Consider the following 17343-nt stretch of genomic DNA (forward strand, 5'->3'; position numbering starts at 1 on the left):
ACCCACCATTATTTCTAAAATGCCCTTTAATTATTAATTCAGTTAAATTTACTTTGCTAGTCTCTCCTAATTCCCACCTCCAAGAACTCATTCTCTTTCCTCATCGACGTAGCGCTAGTGTGGTTCTTTACCCAGTACACCTCACTCACCGTCTGGACTTATCACAAGGCAAATGATAGATTCCTATATTGCATATATAATCTATCTCTATTTGCATTATTTTTGTGTGAAATTGGTTAGTTTAATGTATTTAGTGAAGATTTTGTAGGCAACCATTCCCATCAAGGATTTTGAGCTAAAACTATGATTTTGGAAGTTTAAGGGATCAAAATGGGTGGAATTATCAACTTAACGAAATCTCAAGACCTCACTTTGTCATTTCATAAAACACGTAGAGTGCATCTGTGCATGTGTCAATTTATACCCACAATTGGTCTTAATGACCAATGCCAGAGAGTTTGAGTTAGAAAAGTTACCATCATTTTTTGGAGCTGAATTCGTATTTAGTTGTTGGCTGTGTAGCTGTCGAGATAAGGTGTCAAAACCTATCGGCTTTTGCTGATGAGCAAGCAAAATGCATACATACATGGAGGTGGTGGTACTAACTTCTTTTATTCAATTTATTGGGTTGATTCAATGATAAAGGAAAAGGTTCTTTGTATTACAATGGGTTATGAAGAAGAATTCTTTGATGAATTTGTTAAAACACACAAACCTTGCCTAAACGATCCCACGTACTTGCCTACTTGTGGTGCTTATGGTCTATCAAGCATGTTTGGAATTCTCAAATCCCATCATGATATGATCCAAGCTCACCTGGGCCCATCTAGTCTTGCCAATATAGTCACCTGGGCCCATCTGGTTTCAGAGAACAAAATTCCACTTTTCGTGGACCGATACTTCACTTATCTTTATATTACTTGTGCGTATTGTACACTTACAATAATTTCACAACAGCAAAACTCAATGTCATTCCACCATCCCAATCAAAGGCTCCAATTCTCCAATTTAGAACTTGTTTGGAATTCTCAAATCCCATCATGATATGATCCATACGTGTAGGCTGCAATTGGAGACAATATATTGGTATTGTTTCCAATAAATTGCAACACTCGCACAAAGAAAAAGAAAAGGACCAAATTCAGAGTATAATAACAAGATGAAAACGATAATAGAAATAGCAGCACTGTTGTTTAATTTTGGCTTCTTTCCTCGATTACATTAATCTTTCTTCGCTGATTGGCTAGCACTTGGATGGACCACACGGCATGGTCGACCTCACATGCATTCCAGGTGTCCTCCATGATGAAAAGTGCGTTAGTTTCAAGTTCTAAATAAGCACAGAGTTTTGGATGTTTTCAAAAGCTTTCAGTATGTGTAAGGAAGTTGTCTGAAAGTATAAACCAAAAAGGTTATAAGAAAGAGAGCTAGAGAGAGTCTACCGCTACCACATAGCAGATCCCCATCACCATAACCATAGTCATACTGTAGAGAGCTAGAGAGAGATGTATGCAGTGAATGAAGGAACTGGACCACAAAGCTACACCCAGAACTCCTCCTGTCAGGTTTTTTTCCTTTTCTTTTTTTTATATTTTATTTTATTTTTCAAGATGTTAATTAATGTCCTGGTTTTTACAACAGAGAGGAGCTTTGGAAGCTGCTCAAGAAATTATCAAAGAGGAAATAGCTGAGAAGCTTGACATCAAACAACTAATTGCTTCCGATTCTTTAAACACATTTCGCATTGCAGACTTAGGCTGTGCTACTGGACCCAATACATTTCTTGCAGTGCAGACCATACTAGAAGCTGTTCAACCCAAATTAGGGTCACAAAATTCCCAAACATTCCCAGAATTTCAGGTGTTCTTCAGTGATCTAGTCTCCAATGATTTCAACACTCTGTTTAAATCACTCCCACCCCAAAGCCAAATACCCTACTTTGCAGCTGGGGTGCCTGGTTCTTTTCACGGTCCCTTGTTTCCCAAGGCTTCCCTTCATTTTGTACACTCATCTTGTGCACTCAATTGGCTTTCACAAGTGCCGAAACCGGTCGCCGAAAGAACCTCCTCTGCATGGAATGCAGGGAAGATTCTCTACAGCATCAGCAGCAGCAGAGAAGTTACAGAGGCTTATTCTTGTCAATTTGCTAATGATATGGGGTTGTTTTTGCAAGCAAGAGCAAATGAGCTTGTGGGTGGAGGGCTGATGGCACTAGTTATACCAGGTCTGCCTGTTGGAATTTTGTTCTCTGAAACCAGAACTGCTTTGGAGTTTGAACTTTTGGGATCAACCCTGATGGGCATGGCCAACATGGTAATTAATCAGTTCATTGTCATTTTCTTTTTTTAATACAAGTGATAGTCTAATTACTCTAAATTAATCTAATTTAGAGAGAGGAAATTCGAACTTAGGTCTAGGAGGGCGCGGACTCATTGCCGTGAACTGACCTAACTAACATTGGCGTTCATTGTCATTTTTGTAGAGACACAAAAGATGTATTTGTATTTTGAAATATTTAATTTCTAATTGGTGGCCGTGTACTGCGTGCAGGGATTGGTGAGCAAGGAGAAAGTGGACTGTTTCAACTTGCCTGTATATTTTCCATCACTTGAAGAGTTGAAGGCAATCATAGAGAGAAACAGAGAGTTTAGGATAGAGAAAATGGAGGCAATAAGCCACCCAAAGATGAAGACTGAACCTAAACAGTGTTTTCAAGCATAAAGGCTGTGTTTGAGGGAATTATTGGGAAACATTTTGGAAGTAATGTCACTGAGGAACTGTTTGAGCAGTGCTCCATCAAAGCTGCAGAGCCTTCAGTTATTCTTCTGGACACAGATATGCCGACACTTCATGTGCTGCTTGTAATTCTCAAGCGCAATGGCAATGACAATGCCTAAGATTTGATGTTATTGGGTGTTCGATACTATTATCACAGTATCATCGTTTAAAAATAAAGAAATGGGTTCACCTTGTGTGGCTTAAGATTTTTGCTCTCTGGCACGGGCTTTATACCTACAATAATCGAACCAGGACAATGTTATTTTGTTTGTTTAGGCCCATAAAGACAGAAGAAACAAGATAGGCCCAAAGCACAAATGGGCACTTAAGTTCAGGCCCAACAACCTGAAGCCCAAATATAGAAACAAACACTGCAATCCAAATGAAAACTAAGAGTGCTCATCCATAATTCTATAGCGAGGGACTCATCTGAGGTTTGCGATTATATATCGAAAGAAGTAGCTTGACAAGCCTTGCAATGCATCTCTCTCATCTCTGCATGATTAATATATTTGTTTTGGTTTAATTTGCTACTGGTTAAACTTGATCTCGAGTTATAATCACATCAACCATGGAGAATATCCTCCTTCCTTTATCTATAAATCGTTCCCACGTTATTCATCGTGGCTCTCATTTTTCATGCTTTCAAGTTCAAATTATCCAATGCTTCTTCCAAAAGCCAATCTTCCTCCAGGAAGTTTTGGATGGCCAATTATCGGCGAAACCTTTGCCTTCCTTAACCAGACACAGGAAAAGTTTGTAGGGGACACAATGAAAAAGCACCCTTCGAAACTCTTCAAAACCAACATATTTGGGGAGCCAACTGTGGTGTTTTGTGGCAATGCCGGTCACAAATTCATCTCTTCCAACAAGGAAAAGCTGTTTCTGTCATGGAAACCACAGTCCATGCAGAAGCTCTTCCGCTCTTCCTATCAAAAAGTTATTTCGGCGCCCACATCACGAGCAGAAGCTGTTCATATCAGAACTTCACCGGGTTTTCTCAAAACTGAAGCTGTGGTTCGAAACGCAGTGAGTATGGATTGTATGGTTCAGAAACATTTGAAGCTTCACTGGGACGGCAAAAACAGAGTTGAGGTATATCACCTGGTTCAGCTACTTGTGATGACTCTATCATCTCGCTTCTTTACTGGACTCCAAGACAATCAAGAGCGCAGTGCAAAGCTTACCAGATTGACCAATGTCATCACTTCAGGGCTGCATACTACTCCTCTGAATGTTGCAGGAACCGCATTTTATCGGGCAATGAAAGCCGCGAATGCGATGAGGAAGGAGGTTATGCTGCTGATTAAGGAGAAGAAAGCAGCTATGTCCAGTGGTGCCAATGAGATCAAAATAAATGACATCATGTCTCATTTGCTGTTTAATCCGGATCCCACTGGGCGGTTCATGCCAGAGAATGAAGTTGCTGATAAAGTTATGGGCTTGATGATGGGTGGATTTCACTCGCCTTCCATGGCTACAAGTTTCCTTGTCAAATATCTTGGTGAGGGACCTGATATTTGTGACAAAGTCCAAACAGGTGTTTATATTAGTTAATGTTGATAACTTAAATTAATTCATTAATTACTAAAGATTTGGAATTAAACCTGCAGAACAATTGGAGATTGCAAGGTTAAAAGAATCTGGGGAGGCACTTAATTGGGATGACATAAAGAAGATGAAATATTCATGGAGCGCGGCACTTGAAGTGATGAGGCTGGTACCACCTCTTCAAGGAACATTCAGAGAGGTCATTACTGACTTCACCTATGACGGCTATACAATTCCACAAGGGTGGAAGGTGTATTGGTCCGCAAGCACCACAAACAAAAACCCCGAGAATTTCGGTGCACCGGAAGTGTTTTACCCGAGCAGGTTTGAGAATGGAAAAGCTCCACAGGCTTACTCTAACATCCCATTTGGCAGCAGTCCTCGAATTTGTCCTGGAAAAGAATATGCGAGACTCCAGCTTCTCTGTTTCTTGCATCGCCTCGTTACTAGGTACACATGGCAAGTGTTGAATCCATGCGCCAAGATTGCAGGCGGCATGAACCCTGTACCAGAAGAAGGGTTTCACATTCGCCACCAACCTTATATATGGCGTGAGGGCAATTGAGTTGTTTTCACAATAAACCCTGCCTCCAACCTTGCATATTTTTTATAGTAGAATATGATTTCATGTCATGCTTTCAGAATTCCACAAAACTGAACGTATTTCTAGATGAAATGATAAAATCTGGCCATACTAGTTCAAATACATGAATTCATTATTTCTATACGTCTACAACATGTATTTAAAAATGCTCAAGCTATACACTGAAAAATGTCTGAACGAGAGATGCACTTCACATGAAGGCATCAAGCAAACCACCAGTCACCCCGAAATATTCCAGACTTATATAGACTATACAATCTCATATGACTACATCTTCATTCTACCGGGAAATCATCCAAACGGCAAAATTAACAACACTTAATAAACAATCAGATTTAATAGCGCACGGTATGGGCGCCTACACTATTGTTGCTTATAGTAGCCACCCTGTTGAGGAGGACGGTATTGACCTGGAATGGTGTAAGGAGGTCGAGGATGAGATCCAGCTTGTTGTGCATGGGAATTGTAGTATGGACCTCGCCACCCTGGATAAGCAGGTTGACCATAGTCATGGTTTGCAGGTGGCTGTTGCTGGGCCTGTGGAGGTGGGTATGGACTACCGGCTTGAGGAGGTGGGTACGGACTACCAGCTTGAGAAGGTGCGTATGGACTACCAGTTTGAGGTGGCAGAACGTAAGGAGATGGCATCTGCTGCGTTGAGCTATAGGGGGGAGGGTGAGCATACCCAGCCATTGCTGGCTGCTCAGGAGGATGGTAGTATGGTGTTTGAGGACGAGGATCTGTTTGCTGTTGTGAAACAGGTCTCTGAGCTTGATGTCCAACAGAAGGATAGCTGTTGTATGTGCCTACGCTTTTAGCATCTTGGAAATTTAGGCCTGCCATTTGTTTGTGCACATCTTCAATCATTTCCTGGCACTGGATGTTTCTAGTCATCACAAAATCACTACACTGCTGCTTTACATTCGTTATTGCATCCTGTTGAAAACAGAAAAATCAAATTAACCACTCACCAACGCTTATCGTGCCTCAGATAATGAGACTCTTTTTGCACACCATCGGATCATGAAGTCAGAGAGACAATTCTATGTGAAGATGATAGCATGCTCTCACATAAGACACCAGAAGAGATCAAACCATAACTACAAAAATTGTGTGCTTGAATAGCTATAAAGTAAAGTGCACAGCACACTGTTGAAAATTACCTGGAGAGTAACATAAAACTTTAACCCCTCGTTTATGTTGTCCTTAATTTCACGGAACTTTGCTATGGCAGCTTGAATCTGCTTGTAACATTTCTCACGAGAAGCTGCGACAAATTGAGAAGGAATTTAAAAAAAAAAAAACAAGAAGCATGAATAAGAACGCAATCCATTAAAATTAAACAAGTAAAACTTTAGGCCGTAACAAAGCTGGAGGACCTTCTTACAAACACATCCAAACATAGAGTAAAGAAAAAGACCCAACATAGAAGAATGCTTTTATAATGATAGATTTTGAGATATCAACATGGACAGCAGAACAGGTAAGAAGAACAGATGCAAATTTGAGAAACATCTTATAAGCATGTAAAACACCCGTGTTGGACGTGACAAAGACATGAATTCGTTTGAATATGCAACACTCCAGATTGTGAATAAATGATGCAACCTTCCAACAAAGTGCAGAGGAGGAAGCATTCCTGAGTTGCCATATATTCCTGTACTAGTTAATATGATAATCAGCTTAAGAAAATTAGAGATATTTAGTCATATACCTATTCTTAGCACTAATGATATAGATAAACCCTACACCATTTAATTTCTATAAACAAACCCAAAAAATGACAGCTGGCCCTATTGAATTTAATTTTAATTATTAAATTACTTTGATGCCCTATTGAGTGTTTTGGGTTTTATATGAGGTTTTGGGGTTGGGCTTGTTTTAAGAAATCAATGGCAGTTTTTTAATTTATAAGAAGTTAAAAGCCTCTTTGTTATGTTGTAAATGGGCTTTGGGTGAGTTTCTAAAGTCCATTTCATATAGGTTTAAAAATAATAATAATTTGGGCCCCTATATTGGGTATAATAGTGAATCTGCCTAAGAATTATATGAAAAATTATGAGATCTCAATGCGGAGACTTTTGGATAGTCACTGTCTCTCCCCCTGAAGGTAAAGAAAGTTTCCAGGTTGAGAAATCAGTGAGAACCTTAACAGCTAAACAAGCACCCTCACCCAGCACACAGGCCCAAGCACATCATGGTCAATAAGGGGTAGGCTAATACTAGCATGTAAACAAACAAGAAGGCAGATAACCATAGTTCATCTAACATAGTCAAGAAACAGGACATCTGGTACTTGTGCTTGTCTCAAGCCTCAGGTGAAATGAACTAATTTTGTTGACCAGCTAACCTCATTGGAATTCATGTTATGATCATTCTTGTAAAATAAAAGTATCCAGACTTCCAGTTCAAAACTAGCTTTGATTGTACTACCATACTTGAATGACTCTCATTCAATAATGCATCAATGAACCTTAAAGCATATAAACCATAACAAACAAGTTTTTTTTAATTATTATTTAAGCCCACCTTTGTAATCTTCAAGGTTGAAGATGGCAGCAAACTCATCATTTTGGGCCTGCAGATGACAACAATCATTTTGATCATGAGATGGGTAGAGAACTAGATCCAGTTCCACTTATTTAGGAATATTATATAAGAAGATGAAGTTTGTCCCCTGATATTTAGAGACCCTACATATATCTGTAAAAGTCACACTCAAAAGGAAAACTATACATGATTTTTCAAACTAAAGAATGACAGACAGGTCACGGGTAATCAGAAGTTTCCATAGCACGTAGCTTAATCTGACACATCCATCTCAACTATCCAGTGTGTATGTCTTCTGTCATAAGACTTCCTCCAAGATGTTAAAGGGAATTGAACCTTGGACCAGCATATCATTTAAACCTTATCCCTCTCAACCACAATATAAAAAATTGCTCTATTGAAAATTCAAAATGAGTAGAAAAAATGATATTGAAGAAACATGTAAATGAAAGTCCAACTAAGATTAAATAAGAAATAGACCTGGATTTGCAGCAATAATTGTTCTTGAGCCTCAATATTTTGGGCAATGTCTTCGCATATATGATCATATTTTGATATCTCCTTCCTGAACAGATCCTCATAGGAGCCAGTTGATGTCATCAACTTAGGAAGTATATCATCCTGAGGACAAATATAAATATAAGCCCAACAAAGCATTAAACTTAAGAACCAAGGCATCATTAACGATTGAAAAAGCTCATCCATGAAGTGCTACAGTAGCAAAGAAACTTTTCCCAAAAAGTTGCATCCAAAATCAAAGTAAGAATAATTCTACCAATCAAGGAATCATTTATGATTTCAGGAAATCAATCCAGCTAGTTAATAACAGAATAAGGAAAGAAAAAGGGAATCTCAAGAAAAGAAAATTAAAACACAAAAAGAGGGGAGGAAAGAACAATAAAGGCATTAACAAGCAAAACGAATATAATCAACTAATCAATGCACCTTTCTTTTCATCTCTTTAAGCATGTCTTCAAGACCTGCTCGTTGAGCACCAAGAGTTTCCAATTGCCTCTGCATTGAGCACAAAAATTTAAAATGTAAAAGTATTCATTACAAAACTAACAACGACCAAACCAACTAAGGTTGCACAAGGTTAACCTATTTTCCAATACAATACAACAGGATCAACTTCATATAAGGTTATACATACAAATAGATATATGGGACACCAATGAGTGCATACACAAACACATACACAGTTTAACAGATATTTAAACTAATAATACATTATAACTATACTCTAGTTAGTATGAGATCAACCACTAAACTGTCATGAGGTTATAATCATTTTCTTTTAAACATTATAATGATTTGAAAGCAAGTAAGAGGATGGAAAACAGTACCTTACAAAAATACTAGCACTTGCATCCACTAAATTATTACAAAAATTACCACAACTAGGCAAGTATCTAAAGAAAATAGGAATGGACCACGAGCAAGAAAAGAATGAGCATCATAAGACAGAAATATGTTAAAACATACGGGAATAACCATATAAGTCAACTCATGTAACCCTTATAGAGATGAACTACAAAGGGCGGCAGACTTACCAGGCTCTGCTTCAGGGCCCCCAAAATAGCATCTTCATTGGCATCCAAAGACATTATTGGCCTTGCCAGAGTTGGGAGGGCAGATTCAATCTGAGAGCAAAAACAACATAAAATAATTTACAAATACATGGCACTAACAGTAGATAAAAAAGTTCAATTCCACTGGACACGGAGAGAGAGAGAGAGAGAGAAGAAGAAGAAGAAGAAGAAGAGGAAGTGATATATAAGAAAAAGAATGAGAATTACCGGACGACGATCAAGGATTGACATGAGAGCTAAATGCTCTCTGACTGAGCGCTCTATCCGAGCATCACTATCTGCAGCTTGCTTCAAGTTAGCAGCGAACCTGTTTAGCCTATCCTGTAAGTTCTTTGTAAGAGTGCTTGACTGAGGCCTCGTCCATCGGGCTCCAAATTGGCTTTTAAACTGAGCATCTTCTCTTGCCTCTTTCTGCAAGAGCTCCTCAATGTGTATCAGAATCTCCTGGTTCACCCTTCTCAAATCCCTAAGCTGCTGTAACTCAGCTTCCAAACCAGCAGGGGCCCCACTTATCTGCACTGCCTCCACATCTTCTTTAAGATCTGTAGGAAGAGTAAAATTCCCTTCCAATGCAAGAATAGACTCTGGAAGGTCCATTTCCTTGAGCCTCACTCTGGTCAGTTCACTCGCTTGTTGCAACTTTTCTGCTTGTGTTCTGATAATGTCATCAACCATTTCAGTGTATCTGGAAAGATTTTTAGCACTACTATCTGGAACAAGACTGGCAAACATCTTCTCCTTGCTCGCATCCAAGACCTCATTCATCGCCAAAGGCTTCACCATGGAAAATGCTGGAAGGGGTGGTAAGGAACTAGGGGAAGGAACCCTCATGAGGTAAACTCTATCATTCTCCTTTACAGCCCTCTCCAGATTACGGTTAAGATTGGCCTCTAACTTACTAATTGCATCCAGAATCTGTGCAGCAGCCCCTTTTGTGGATTTCTTAGCCTCAGATAAAGCACTGATCCCACTCTTTAACCGTGCAATTTCTTCTGCAATCTCTTCTTTCTCATGCAGCTCTAGACCATACCTATAGCAAGCTTCTGCATAAAAGAGTGCTGCCTTTAACTGCATATGTGAGATCCAGGCCCTGTCAAAATGCTGGTTTAAAGGCGGAACATTGCATGCCGCTAAAGCTTCCTCGTAATACAGCCCAACCTATAACCACATCCATGTCAAATCAATTTAAAGCAAAACCAAGCGGATCATTAAAAATGATAGAAATATGAAACTTAATTTCTCCACCATCGTATGATTTAATCACGTTGGAGAGACCCAAAACATAGTAGTTCAGAAGAAACTAAAAGTCACAATTCCGAGAATATCAATGAAGTATATAGTCTTCAGTGCAATGTTGGCAATATGATATTTGCTAAAAGTCAGCTAAAATCCACAACCTGCAAACAGAATACGGGAAGCAATTGGTTTTGCCATAGCCATAAGACCCATTTCATACCTGCTATTGTTTTAGTTAAAGTACACTTTTTTCTACAATAAATAACGTCTGTAATCCCCACTGCACACAACTTGTGAAATAAAAGAAAATTAACATTTCATAGCAGAATCGCCTACTCAAACAAACCCATATGCTGCAATTCAACCAATCACACAATCCTTACCAACACACTTCTAAGTTCTTCCTAGTCTATCAAAACCCAATTCAATCGTTTTCACCAATCACTCAAAAACCCCACTTCGAAATCAATCAAATAGATACAAAAGAACCCTCACCTGCCTCGAGATCTTCGCGCAAACACCCGGCGTGCTCCCTTTGGCTATGGTATTCTCAAAGACGCACTCCTGAGCCTGTGCCAGCATCAACCTCTCCAACATCCCAGCACACTCCACCGACAAATCGACCGTCGTCGAGGTCCCAATCGATGCCTTGGTCGCCGCATTGTCTCGCAAAAACGCGAACGCCCCGGCCGAGGCAATAAACGCGTGAGACGCCAGCCGCCGACCGTCAACGGTGGCGCGATCGTAGGAAAGCCCAATCTGACTATACACAGCGCCCAAATTGAACAAAACGGCAGCCTTTTCCAAGTGGATGTTCTGCTGGGAAGCCTTTTGCTTGTTTTTGAAGGCGTCGTGCCAAACGAAAGTGATGGAATTGATGTGATCCTTATCGGGTGAGATGGGGAAGCGGGTCTCGACGAGGCAGAGGGCTTTGTAGTAATTTTGGAGGAGGTCGCGGCGGGTAGTGAGTGATGGGTCGGGTTGGCGCTCGAGGTCGGAGCGGAGCTGTTTCACCGTTTGGAGATCGTCTTCGAGGTTCTGGGCTTCGCGTTCGGAGTAGTTGAAGGCGATGTAGTTGCGGAGTGGGCGGTAGAGATCGATTTGGGTCGTCTTCTTCTCGAAGATGGCGAGCATGACGTTTGTGGCGGTGCCTGATGTGGAGGCTGAAGACGCCATTATTGGGATTTTCGAGTTTGCTGAGATTTGATGAATTCAAGGAAAAAATAAATGAAAAAGATGAAGAAGAAGATGGTGAAGAATATAGACTTGGGAATTTTAACGAGTGAAATTGACCAAGTCAGTCTGCCACTCTGCCTTGTGCGGGGTTGTTTTTCTTTTCCTTCTCCACAAAGGAAACTTAAAAATGGAAATTTCTGTGATTTTGTTTGATTTCTATATTCGTTCTATAACGCCATTTTACTTTGGTAAAAAAAATATATTTAAACAAACTTTCTTTTTCTTTTTTCTTTAAAAGACAAAAAGGGAAATTTCCTTTACTAGCGGGGCATTATAGTCTTTTCATTTTGCAAAATCAAAATTATATATTTGCAAAAAATTAAGAGTCGGTGTGCCGTGCGCGTCCCTGTATTTATACGCCCCCCCAGGGCCCCAACGCGTAGACGTTTCTGGAAAGCCAAAAGTCAAGCCCTAGCTCTCATCCGAGGCCACGAATTACATCTTTCGCTCTCTCTCTCTCTCTCTCTATCTTGCAGGTAAGTTTCTTCTGCTAATCCTATGACCTCGTTCCAGTCACCAATTCATTGACAATTTAGGGGTTTATAATTCTGTGTTTTAGTGATAAGATCTGTTGTAAAATTTGGGGTTTTTGATATCGTTAATCTGATCGTCCAATTAATTAAAATTACGGGATTATATGTATGTTCATTCTGGGGTTTGACTCGGTTACTGAGAAAAATAACTATAGTTGCCGAAAGTAAATTTCAATTCATTGTGATGCAAAGAAAGAAAATATATTTAGTGCAAAATGGATCTTCAGCTATATTCTGTCACTGTTTGATAATTTAAAGATTAAAGAATGGGTCTTTGTTATCTGACAAAAAAATTACGTCATTATCTTGCAGGCAGTTTGGAAGTAGACTTGCAGCTTTGGGCTGTTGAGCGACTTTGTTCTTTTGAGCTGTGGGTTTTCTTCGGATAAGGTAAGAAAGCCGAATTGAATTTCTGAACTACTGTTCCATTTATTTTCTAATGTGAGAAGTATCATTCTTTACGTGTGTATTATTCTTGGTGGAATGGATTTGCATTCTTTCGTTTTGATTGTAAACTTGTGTCAGTGCCATAACCTTTCAGTTGGTAACAATTGTTATTGTTAGGTATTTTGGTGGATACTGATTTGTAGACTAACCTAGGATAGAAATGATTCATAGTGGGTAATATACCAGGTTTTCTAGAGTAATTAGTCACTGTTCATATGTTGGTTGGATCTTTGTTATTCTGAATTTCTGTATGGCTTAAAAATGATGAATGTTAAGGTGTGAGGAAGAAGGAGGGCATCTATGACTGAAGTGTGATGCCTGGTATTTTATAGGGAAAGAGAACATTATTATGAAGGTTCTTTTCTGTTAGCTCATTTTGAATGACGTTGAGTATCAAGCAATCACTCTTTGACTTGGCATTAGTATTCATCTTTGTATATGGGATTCTAAAACAAGCTTGTGATTGTTATTGAACATACTCTATGGTTAAGGAACTAACATTTTTTTTTCTCTTCTGTGAGATGTACTTCCGGTCATCATACAAACATGCAGATATTGTGCTGGTTTTTATATCTAAATGGATACCAGGAGGTTCATGCAACTGGTTGAGGAGAAGAAGAAAAGAGCTTTGGAGAAGAAAGAAGCTCCTTTGAAATGGGAGCAGAAACTAGAAGCTGCTGCCAAGGCAAAAGCTGATGCTGAAGCCAAAGAGAGGAAGCTGAAATCTTCAAAGCATAAGAGAAGATCTGTGTCAGTTTCTGATAATGATAGTGACACTGACAGCAGTGATGGTAGAAGAAAGTCAAGTAAAAGAACTCACAAAAAGCACAAGAAGCACGCTCACTCTGATACAAGTGACAATGAGAAGAGGAAGGAGAAGAAATCCAAGAGAAAGCCAAAGAGACATTCTTCAAGCTCAAGTGATGAAGGCAGTGATGAATATGAGAGTGATTACGAAGGAAATAGGAAGAGGAAGAAACGAAACCACAAAAGGCACAGACATCATGATTCTAGATCAGACTCTGGTGCTTCCAATTCTTCCAGTGATGATCATATTGAGACAGTCAGGAGAAGTCATTCGAAGCACCACAGGCGCCATCAGAGGTCAGATTCCGATTCTTCTGGTTCTTACGGTGATGAGGATGAGAGAAGAATCCGAAGGGGTCATTCTAAGCACCACAAACGCCACCGACAGTTGAGATCCCTTTCTCCTGATTCTTCAAGTTATGAGGATGGTGATGTTAGAAGGAAAAGGCACGCAAAACACCGTAAACGTCATAGGCGATCAAGATCACATAGTGTTGATTCTAGGTCAGCAGACTCTGATTCCCACTTACACGACAAAAGGAGCAGATCTTTAGGAAAGTCATCAGATGACAACCATGACGAAGCAGGTAAACAGTTGAGGCACAAGAGAAGTGCCCACCATTACCATCATCACCACAAACATCGTCACCATCACTTAGATGAGGACAGAGATCCTGAGCCCAATGGAAAGCACATAGAAGATGCTAAAGGAAATGCAACTGGTAACAACTACAACGATGCCCATGAGGATAAACATAGTAGGCTTATCTTTTAAAATGCGGGTTAGCACTTCACTGTATTGGTCTTGTTTACTTTGCTTCAATTCTTGATTGCAGGAAACTAAATTGTGTAACGTTGCCTGAATTTGTACCCTAACTTGTCACTTGAATTGAGATGCCTGTTCTTTCTTAACACATTCCAATAACGAGTTGGATTTTATTTGAAATTGTCGCAGTGGAATTCTTTTTCCTCCAAAAGGAAATTTAGATCTTATTAAATGTTTTAGAAATGTAACTACACCAAAGAAAACTTGTAGATTGACGTCTAGACATGTATCTAAATCGTCTATGTGACGTTACAGCCTTTAATATCAGTTTACCGGACTTTCTGATATCGATAAAAAAAATTGGCTAATATCATTTAAAAGTTAAGAACAAGCTGACTTGCAAGTTCCTTCCATGTCGAAGCTAAAATTTTATAATTCTATCTTCTGGGAGCGATCATTAAAAATTTTGACATACAAACTACAAAGATGCTTACAAGTCAGAATCCCAAAATTGTATTTATTTTCTTTTTCCAAGCTTAGGATAATCTATCCTCAGCAGTGGGGAACAAATCAATACACTGTCCCTCAGTACTAATGATACAACAATCGATTTTGATGGTTTAGTCAGAAATTCTTCAGTATTTTTTCACTGGAGACTCCATCTGCTATAAGAATTGAGGTAACCTCCTGCAATGAGAAAACATTTCAAATTGTAACGTCTGCTTTGAAACTTGATCGTGATAGAGATCAAAGTGACAATGCTGAAGCTAACACCAGAATTAAGTCTACAGCAGCACATGGAGAGTGGCTTAGCTTGCACTACTTGCTACATTGACAGACATGAGAACTAAATGAGGCATTCAACTATTTTAAACAAAAGACACCTCACTCACTGGAGTTGGTCATCGCCCAAATTCCTTTTATCTACATTTCTCTTTACATGTATCACGTAGTTCTATTTTTCTGACTAACAATGATTGTGTAATCCACTAAAGTAAGCAAATTCAGTTGGTTGACTGCTAAGGGTGGAATGGTTTATATGAACAATCATGACTATATCAACCAATGCCAAAAGACAAACATCATATCTGTAACGAAAGCAAAAGACAGATACATTGGCGCAAGTTACTATGCAGATGCCAACGAAATGTGATAAAGTTTAAATGATAGCAGAAAGCCTTGTGAAATAAAGATGTCACGGGAAACCACAAAAACTAGGACCATGATCATAAAACTTTAATTTCAAAATCAACAGAGTCGTCTATTTACCGATCCTTCTAAACATATAAGATAAGGAACAAGATATAGCTTGAGGACAAACTGATCTTTGTACTTTTGTTTAACCAAATAAGTGGTAATGCAATAAATTATTTACACCTAAGTTGTGGGACAAACTAGTAAACAAGACAATGGTAGCACATTGTCTGGTGCAGATCAGGACTGAGACTACCTCCTTGTAAGATTTCAAAATTATATAGGTCACAGAACAATATCTATCTTTAAGTCCATGTATGAGTGTGAACATGACAAAAACAAGACATTCAGTCGATTATAACTTTTTTTTTATTACCAATGTGGCGGCCACAAGATCAAATATGAACCTAGAGGATGCTCAGAAAGATTCAAACAAACATGGAGACGCAAACCATAAAATTTACAAATGCGAAAAAGAACATTAAGGTACCTCAGTCATCTGCTTCTGCCCACATAAAACAGCAGCTGTAGAAAGAGGGTTAAAAATTTGCTTGGCTCTGGAAAAAGCAGCCTGAAAATGTAACCATAGAAAGCATTATTTGGGCAGTTCAAAGTGAGACGACTCAAAATAAGCTTACAAGCCACTGAAGCGCATGAGCACGGGTCTACCTGCACATAACCACTTTGTCCCGTCCAACCATCATGCGGCTGTGATAATACTGGCACAATCTCAACACCTGAAGATTCCCAGTCCTTAAATCTATCCTACAAGATTTGGGAGGAACAAGAACCACAATCACGCAAAAGTCATAAATTGAAATTGAGCATATGAAAACAAATAAATAGAATTTCATGTTTAGAAACCTGATAAGCCATTCTGTCGAGGTTTCTAGCCCCATAGAAGAGCTTGACGTCAGATCTTGTATCAGCGCTAAACCCCGATTCAATCAGAGAACGGATTGGACTGCACATATTCAAGGGCTGTGACATGTCAAATCGCTTGTAAATAGGTAAATAAATCCACCCTAATGCTCTAAAATCAAATAATGTTTTTTTCTGCTGACCTTATTCCAGATCCCGTGGCGAATATTAGAACCGTTGGGTATTTCTCGGGCGGGTCTATCCGATCAATCTCGAAGCCTTTCCCCATAGCCTGGCTTAGCTCCACGACGTCCCCTCTCTTGAGCCTGCACAGAAGCTCCGCTGTGGACCCCGCCACGCTCTTCACCAAGAACTCGAACACGCCCTTTGTCGCCGCCAACGAAGGCGGCGACGCGATGGCCAGAAACGAGGGCTTGGACTCATCCGGGACGCGAAGCTGGAGATACTGGCCAGCGCTCGTGTAGGACGAAGCGAGGTCGGGCGCGTCGGACAGGTCGATGCAGATGTGGAAGAGCGACTCGGCGGCTGGTTCAATCTCGGAGAGTGGGGCTTGGGTCCAGAGCGCGGTGTCCTGGCGTACTGCGGCGGCGACACTGGCGAAGCGGTGGCGGCGTAGTTTTAGTTTTAGGTGGTTGGGGTTGAGGCTGCGTAAGATAGACATGGGAGGGAGGGGTGAGCTAAGGTGCGCATGGGAGTTGAGGAGGGGCACCGAAGCGGTTTGGAAGATTGTAAATGACATGGCTGTTGGGTTTGGGTTGGGAGGATTTTATGTTTGCGTCGGGGGTCTACGGTGGGAAAAGGCCGGCGCCAAAGCAGGCGATGACACAACGAACAGTCGAGAATCTCAAAGGTCAAGTGATGAACCCGTGGTTGGATCGGGTTGAAGTTAGACTTGGATAGTCGCGTGTCCACGTGGCACTGGTTTTGGGAGATCCTGGGCTTATGGAGGACAACTGATAAAGCAATTGGTTGTGACGCAGACCCTGGACTAGACCACTTGATTTCAATTAAAATGGGCAAGAGTCATGAGCAGAGGATCGGATCCATGATCTAGACCACGAAACCATCAAACGAACGAGGCCATCAATTGTTGGGTGTGTGGATGAAGACATTCAAGTTAAAAGACCGTTTAGCTGGGTTTGAGTCCACACAACCAAGAAATTGAAC

At 40.1% G+C, this 17343-nt stretch overlaps 4 protein-coding genes and 1 pseudogene across 7 annotated transcripts; 3 read left to right on the top strand and 2 right to left on the bottom strand.

The window, feature by feature from the left end:
* The first annotated feature begins 1367 nt into the window (after window positions 1–1367).
* On the top strand, window positions 1368–2801 carry LOC103341557 (loganic acid O-methyltransferase-like). 2 transcript variants are annotated; one of them, XM_089044953.1, is made up of 3 exons: window positions 1368–1565; window positions 1642–2313; window positions 2551–2801. In XM_089044953.1, exons 1-3 carry the CDS (start codon window positions 1506–1508, stop codon window positions 2719–2721), a joined length of 903 nt encoding a protein of 300 aa, XP_088901079.1. In that variant the 5' UTR covers window positions 1368–1505; the 3' UTR covers window positions 2722–2801. The 2 variants fall into 2 exon arrangements, with proteins under 2 accessions (XP_088901079.1, XP_088901080.1); XM_089044954.1 differs by having other exon boundaries at window positions 1378–1560.
* A 597-nt stretch (window positions 2802–3398) lies between these two features.
* LOC103341677 (beta-amyrin 28-monooxygenase-like) lies at window positions 3399–4973 on the top strand (annotated as a pseudogene).
* A 51-nt stretch (window positions 4974–5024) lies between these two features.
* LOC103341556 (Endosomal targeting BRO1-like domain-containing protein) lies at window positions 5025–11706 on the bottom strand. Its single transcript, XM_008245099.2, has 8 exons — window positions 10807–11706; window positions 9283–10233; window positions 9037–9126; window positions 8429–8497; window positions 7964–8104; window positions 7463–7511; window positions 6097–6200; window positions 5025–5869 (listed from the first exon to the last, which is right to left on the bottom strand). The coding sequence occupies exons 1-8, from the start codon at window positions 11485–11487 to the stop codon at window positions 5297–5299; spliced, it is 2658 nt and encodes an 885-aa protein (XP_008243321.1). The 5' UTR covers window positions 11488–11706; the 3' UTR covers window positions 5025–5296.
* A 181-nt stretch (window positions 11707–11887) lies between these two features.
* On the top strand, window positions 11888–14280 carry LOC103341555 (FAM133-like protein). 3 transcript variants are annotated; one of them, XM_008245097.3, is made up of 3 exons: window positions 11888–12023; window positions 12393–12470; window positions 13049–14280. In XM_008245097.3, exon 3 carries the CDS (start codon window positions 13105–13107, stop codon window positions 14107–14109), a length of 1005 nt encoding a protein of 334 aa, XP_008243319.1. In that variant the 5' UTR covers window positions 11888–12023; window positions 12393–12470; window positions 13049–13104; the 3' UTR covers window positions 14110–14280. The 3 variants fall into 3 exon arrangements, with proteins under 3 accessions (XP_008243319.1, XP_008243320.1, XP_088901078.1); XM_008245098.3 differs by having other exon boundaries at window positions 13080–14280; XM_089044952.1 differs by lacking the exon at window positions 11888–12023 and having other exon boundaries at window positions 12377–12470.
* A 193-nt stretch (window positions 14281–14473) lies between these two features.
* On the bottom strand, window positions 14474–17328 carry LOC103341554 (FAD/NAD(P)-binding oxidoreductase). The gene is made up of 5 exons (XM_008245096.2): window positions 16359–17328; window positions 16159–16258; window positions 15964–16059; window positions 15785–15865; window positions 14474–14787 (listed from the first exon to the last, which is right to left on the bottom strand). The coding sequence occupies exons 1-5, from the start codon at window positions 16913–16915 to the stop codon at window positions 14725–14727; spliced, it is 897 nt and encodes a 298-aa protein (XP_008243318.2). The 5' UTR covers window positions 16916–17328; the 3' UTR covers window positions 14474–14724.
* Between the last annotated feature and the right edge of the window lie 15 nt (window positions 17329–17343).

This window comes from Prunus mume, linkage group LG2 (genome assembly GCF_029339155.1).
Source record: "Prunus mume cultivar Tortuosa linkage group LG2, ASM2933915v1, whole genome shotgun sequence".
NCBI classification, from domain to species: Eukaryota; Viridiplantae; Streptophyta; class Magnoliopsida; order Rosales; family Rosaceae; genus Prunus; species Prunus mume.

What these genes read in the sequence shown, in the direction of transcription:
- LOC103341557 (XM_089044953.1), top strand. Translation starts at nt 1,506, where the DNA reads ATGTATGCAGTGAATGAAGGAACTGGACCACAAAGCTACACCCAGAAC. An exon ending in CCCAGAACTCCTCCTGTCAG is followed by an intron (nt 1,566 to 1,641) that starts GTTTTTTTCCTT and finishes TTTTTACAACAG; the next exon opens with AGAGGAGCTTTGGAAGCTGC. An exon ending in TGATGGGCATGGCCAACATG is followed by an intron (nt 2,314 to 2,550) that starts GTAATTAATCAG and finishes TACTGCGTGCAG; the next exon opens with GGATTGGTGAGCAAGGAGAA.
- LOC103341556 (XM_008245099.2), bottom strand. Translation starts at nt 11,487, where the DNA reads ATGGCGTCTTCAGCCTCCACATCAGGCACCGCCACAAACGTCATGCTC. An exon ending in GCGCGAAGATCTCGAGGCAG is followed by an intron (nt 10,234 to 10,806) that starts GTGAGGGTTCTT and finishes ATGTGGTTATAG; the next exon opens with GTTGGGCTGTATTACGAGGA. An exon ending in AATTATTGCTGCAAATCCAG is followed by an intron (nt 7,512 to 7,963) that starts GTCTATTTCTTA and finishes TGTCATCTGCAG; the next exon opens with GCCCAAAATGATGAGTTTGC.
- LOC103341555 (XM_008245097.3), top strand. Translation starts at nt 13,105, where the DNA reads ATGGATACCAGGAGGTTCATGCAACTGGTTGAGGAGAAGAAGAAAAGA.
- LOC103341554 (XM_008245096.2), bottom strand. Translation starts at nt 16,915, where the DNA reads ATGTCATTTACAATCTTCCAAACCGCTTCGGTGCCCCTCCTCAACTCC. An exon ending in GACAAAGTGGTTATGTGCAG is followed by an intron (nt 15,866 to 15,963) that starts GTAGACCCGTGC and finishes TTACATTTTCAG; the next exon opens with GCTGCTTTTTCCAGAGCCAA. An exon ending in GGCAGAAGCAGATGACTGAG is followed by an intron (nt 14,788 to 15,784) that starts GTACCTTAATGT and finishes TTCTCATTGCAG; the next exon opens with GAGGTTACCTCAATTCTTAT.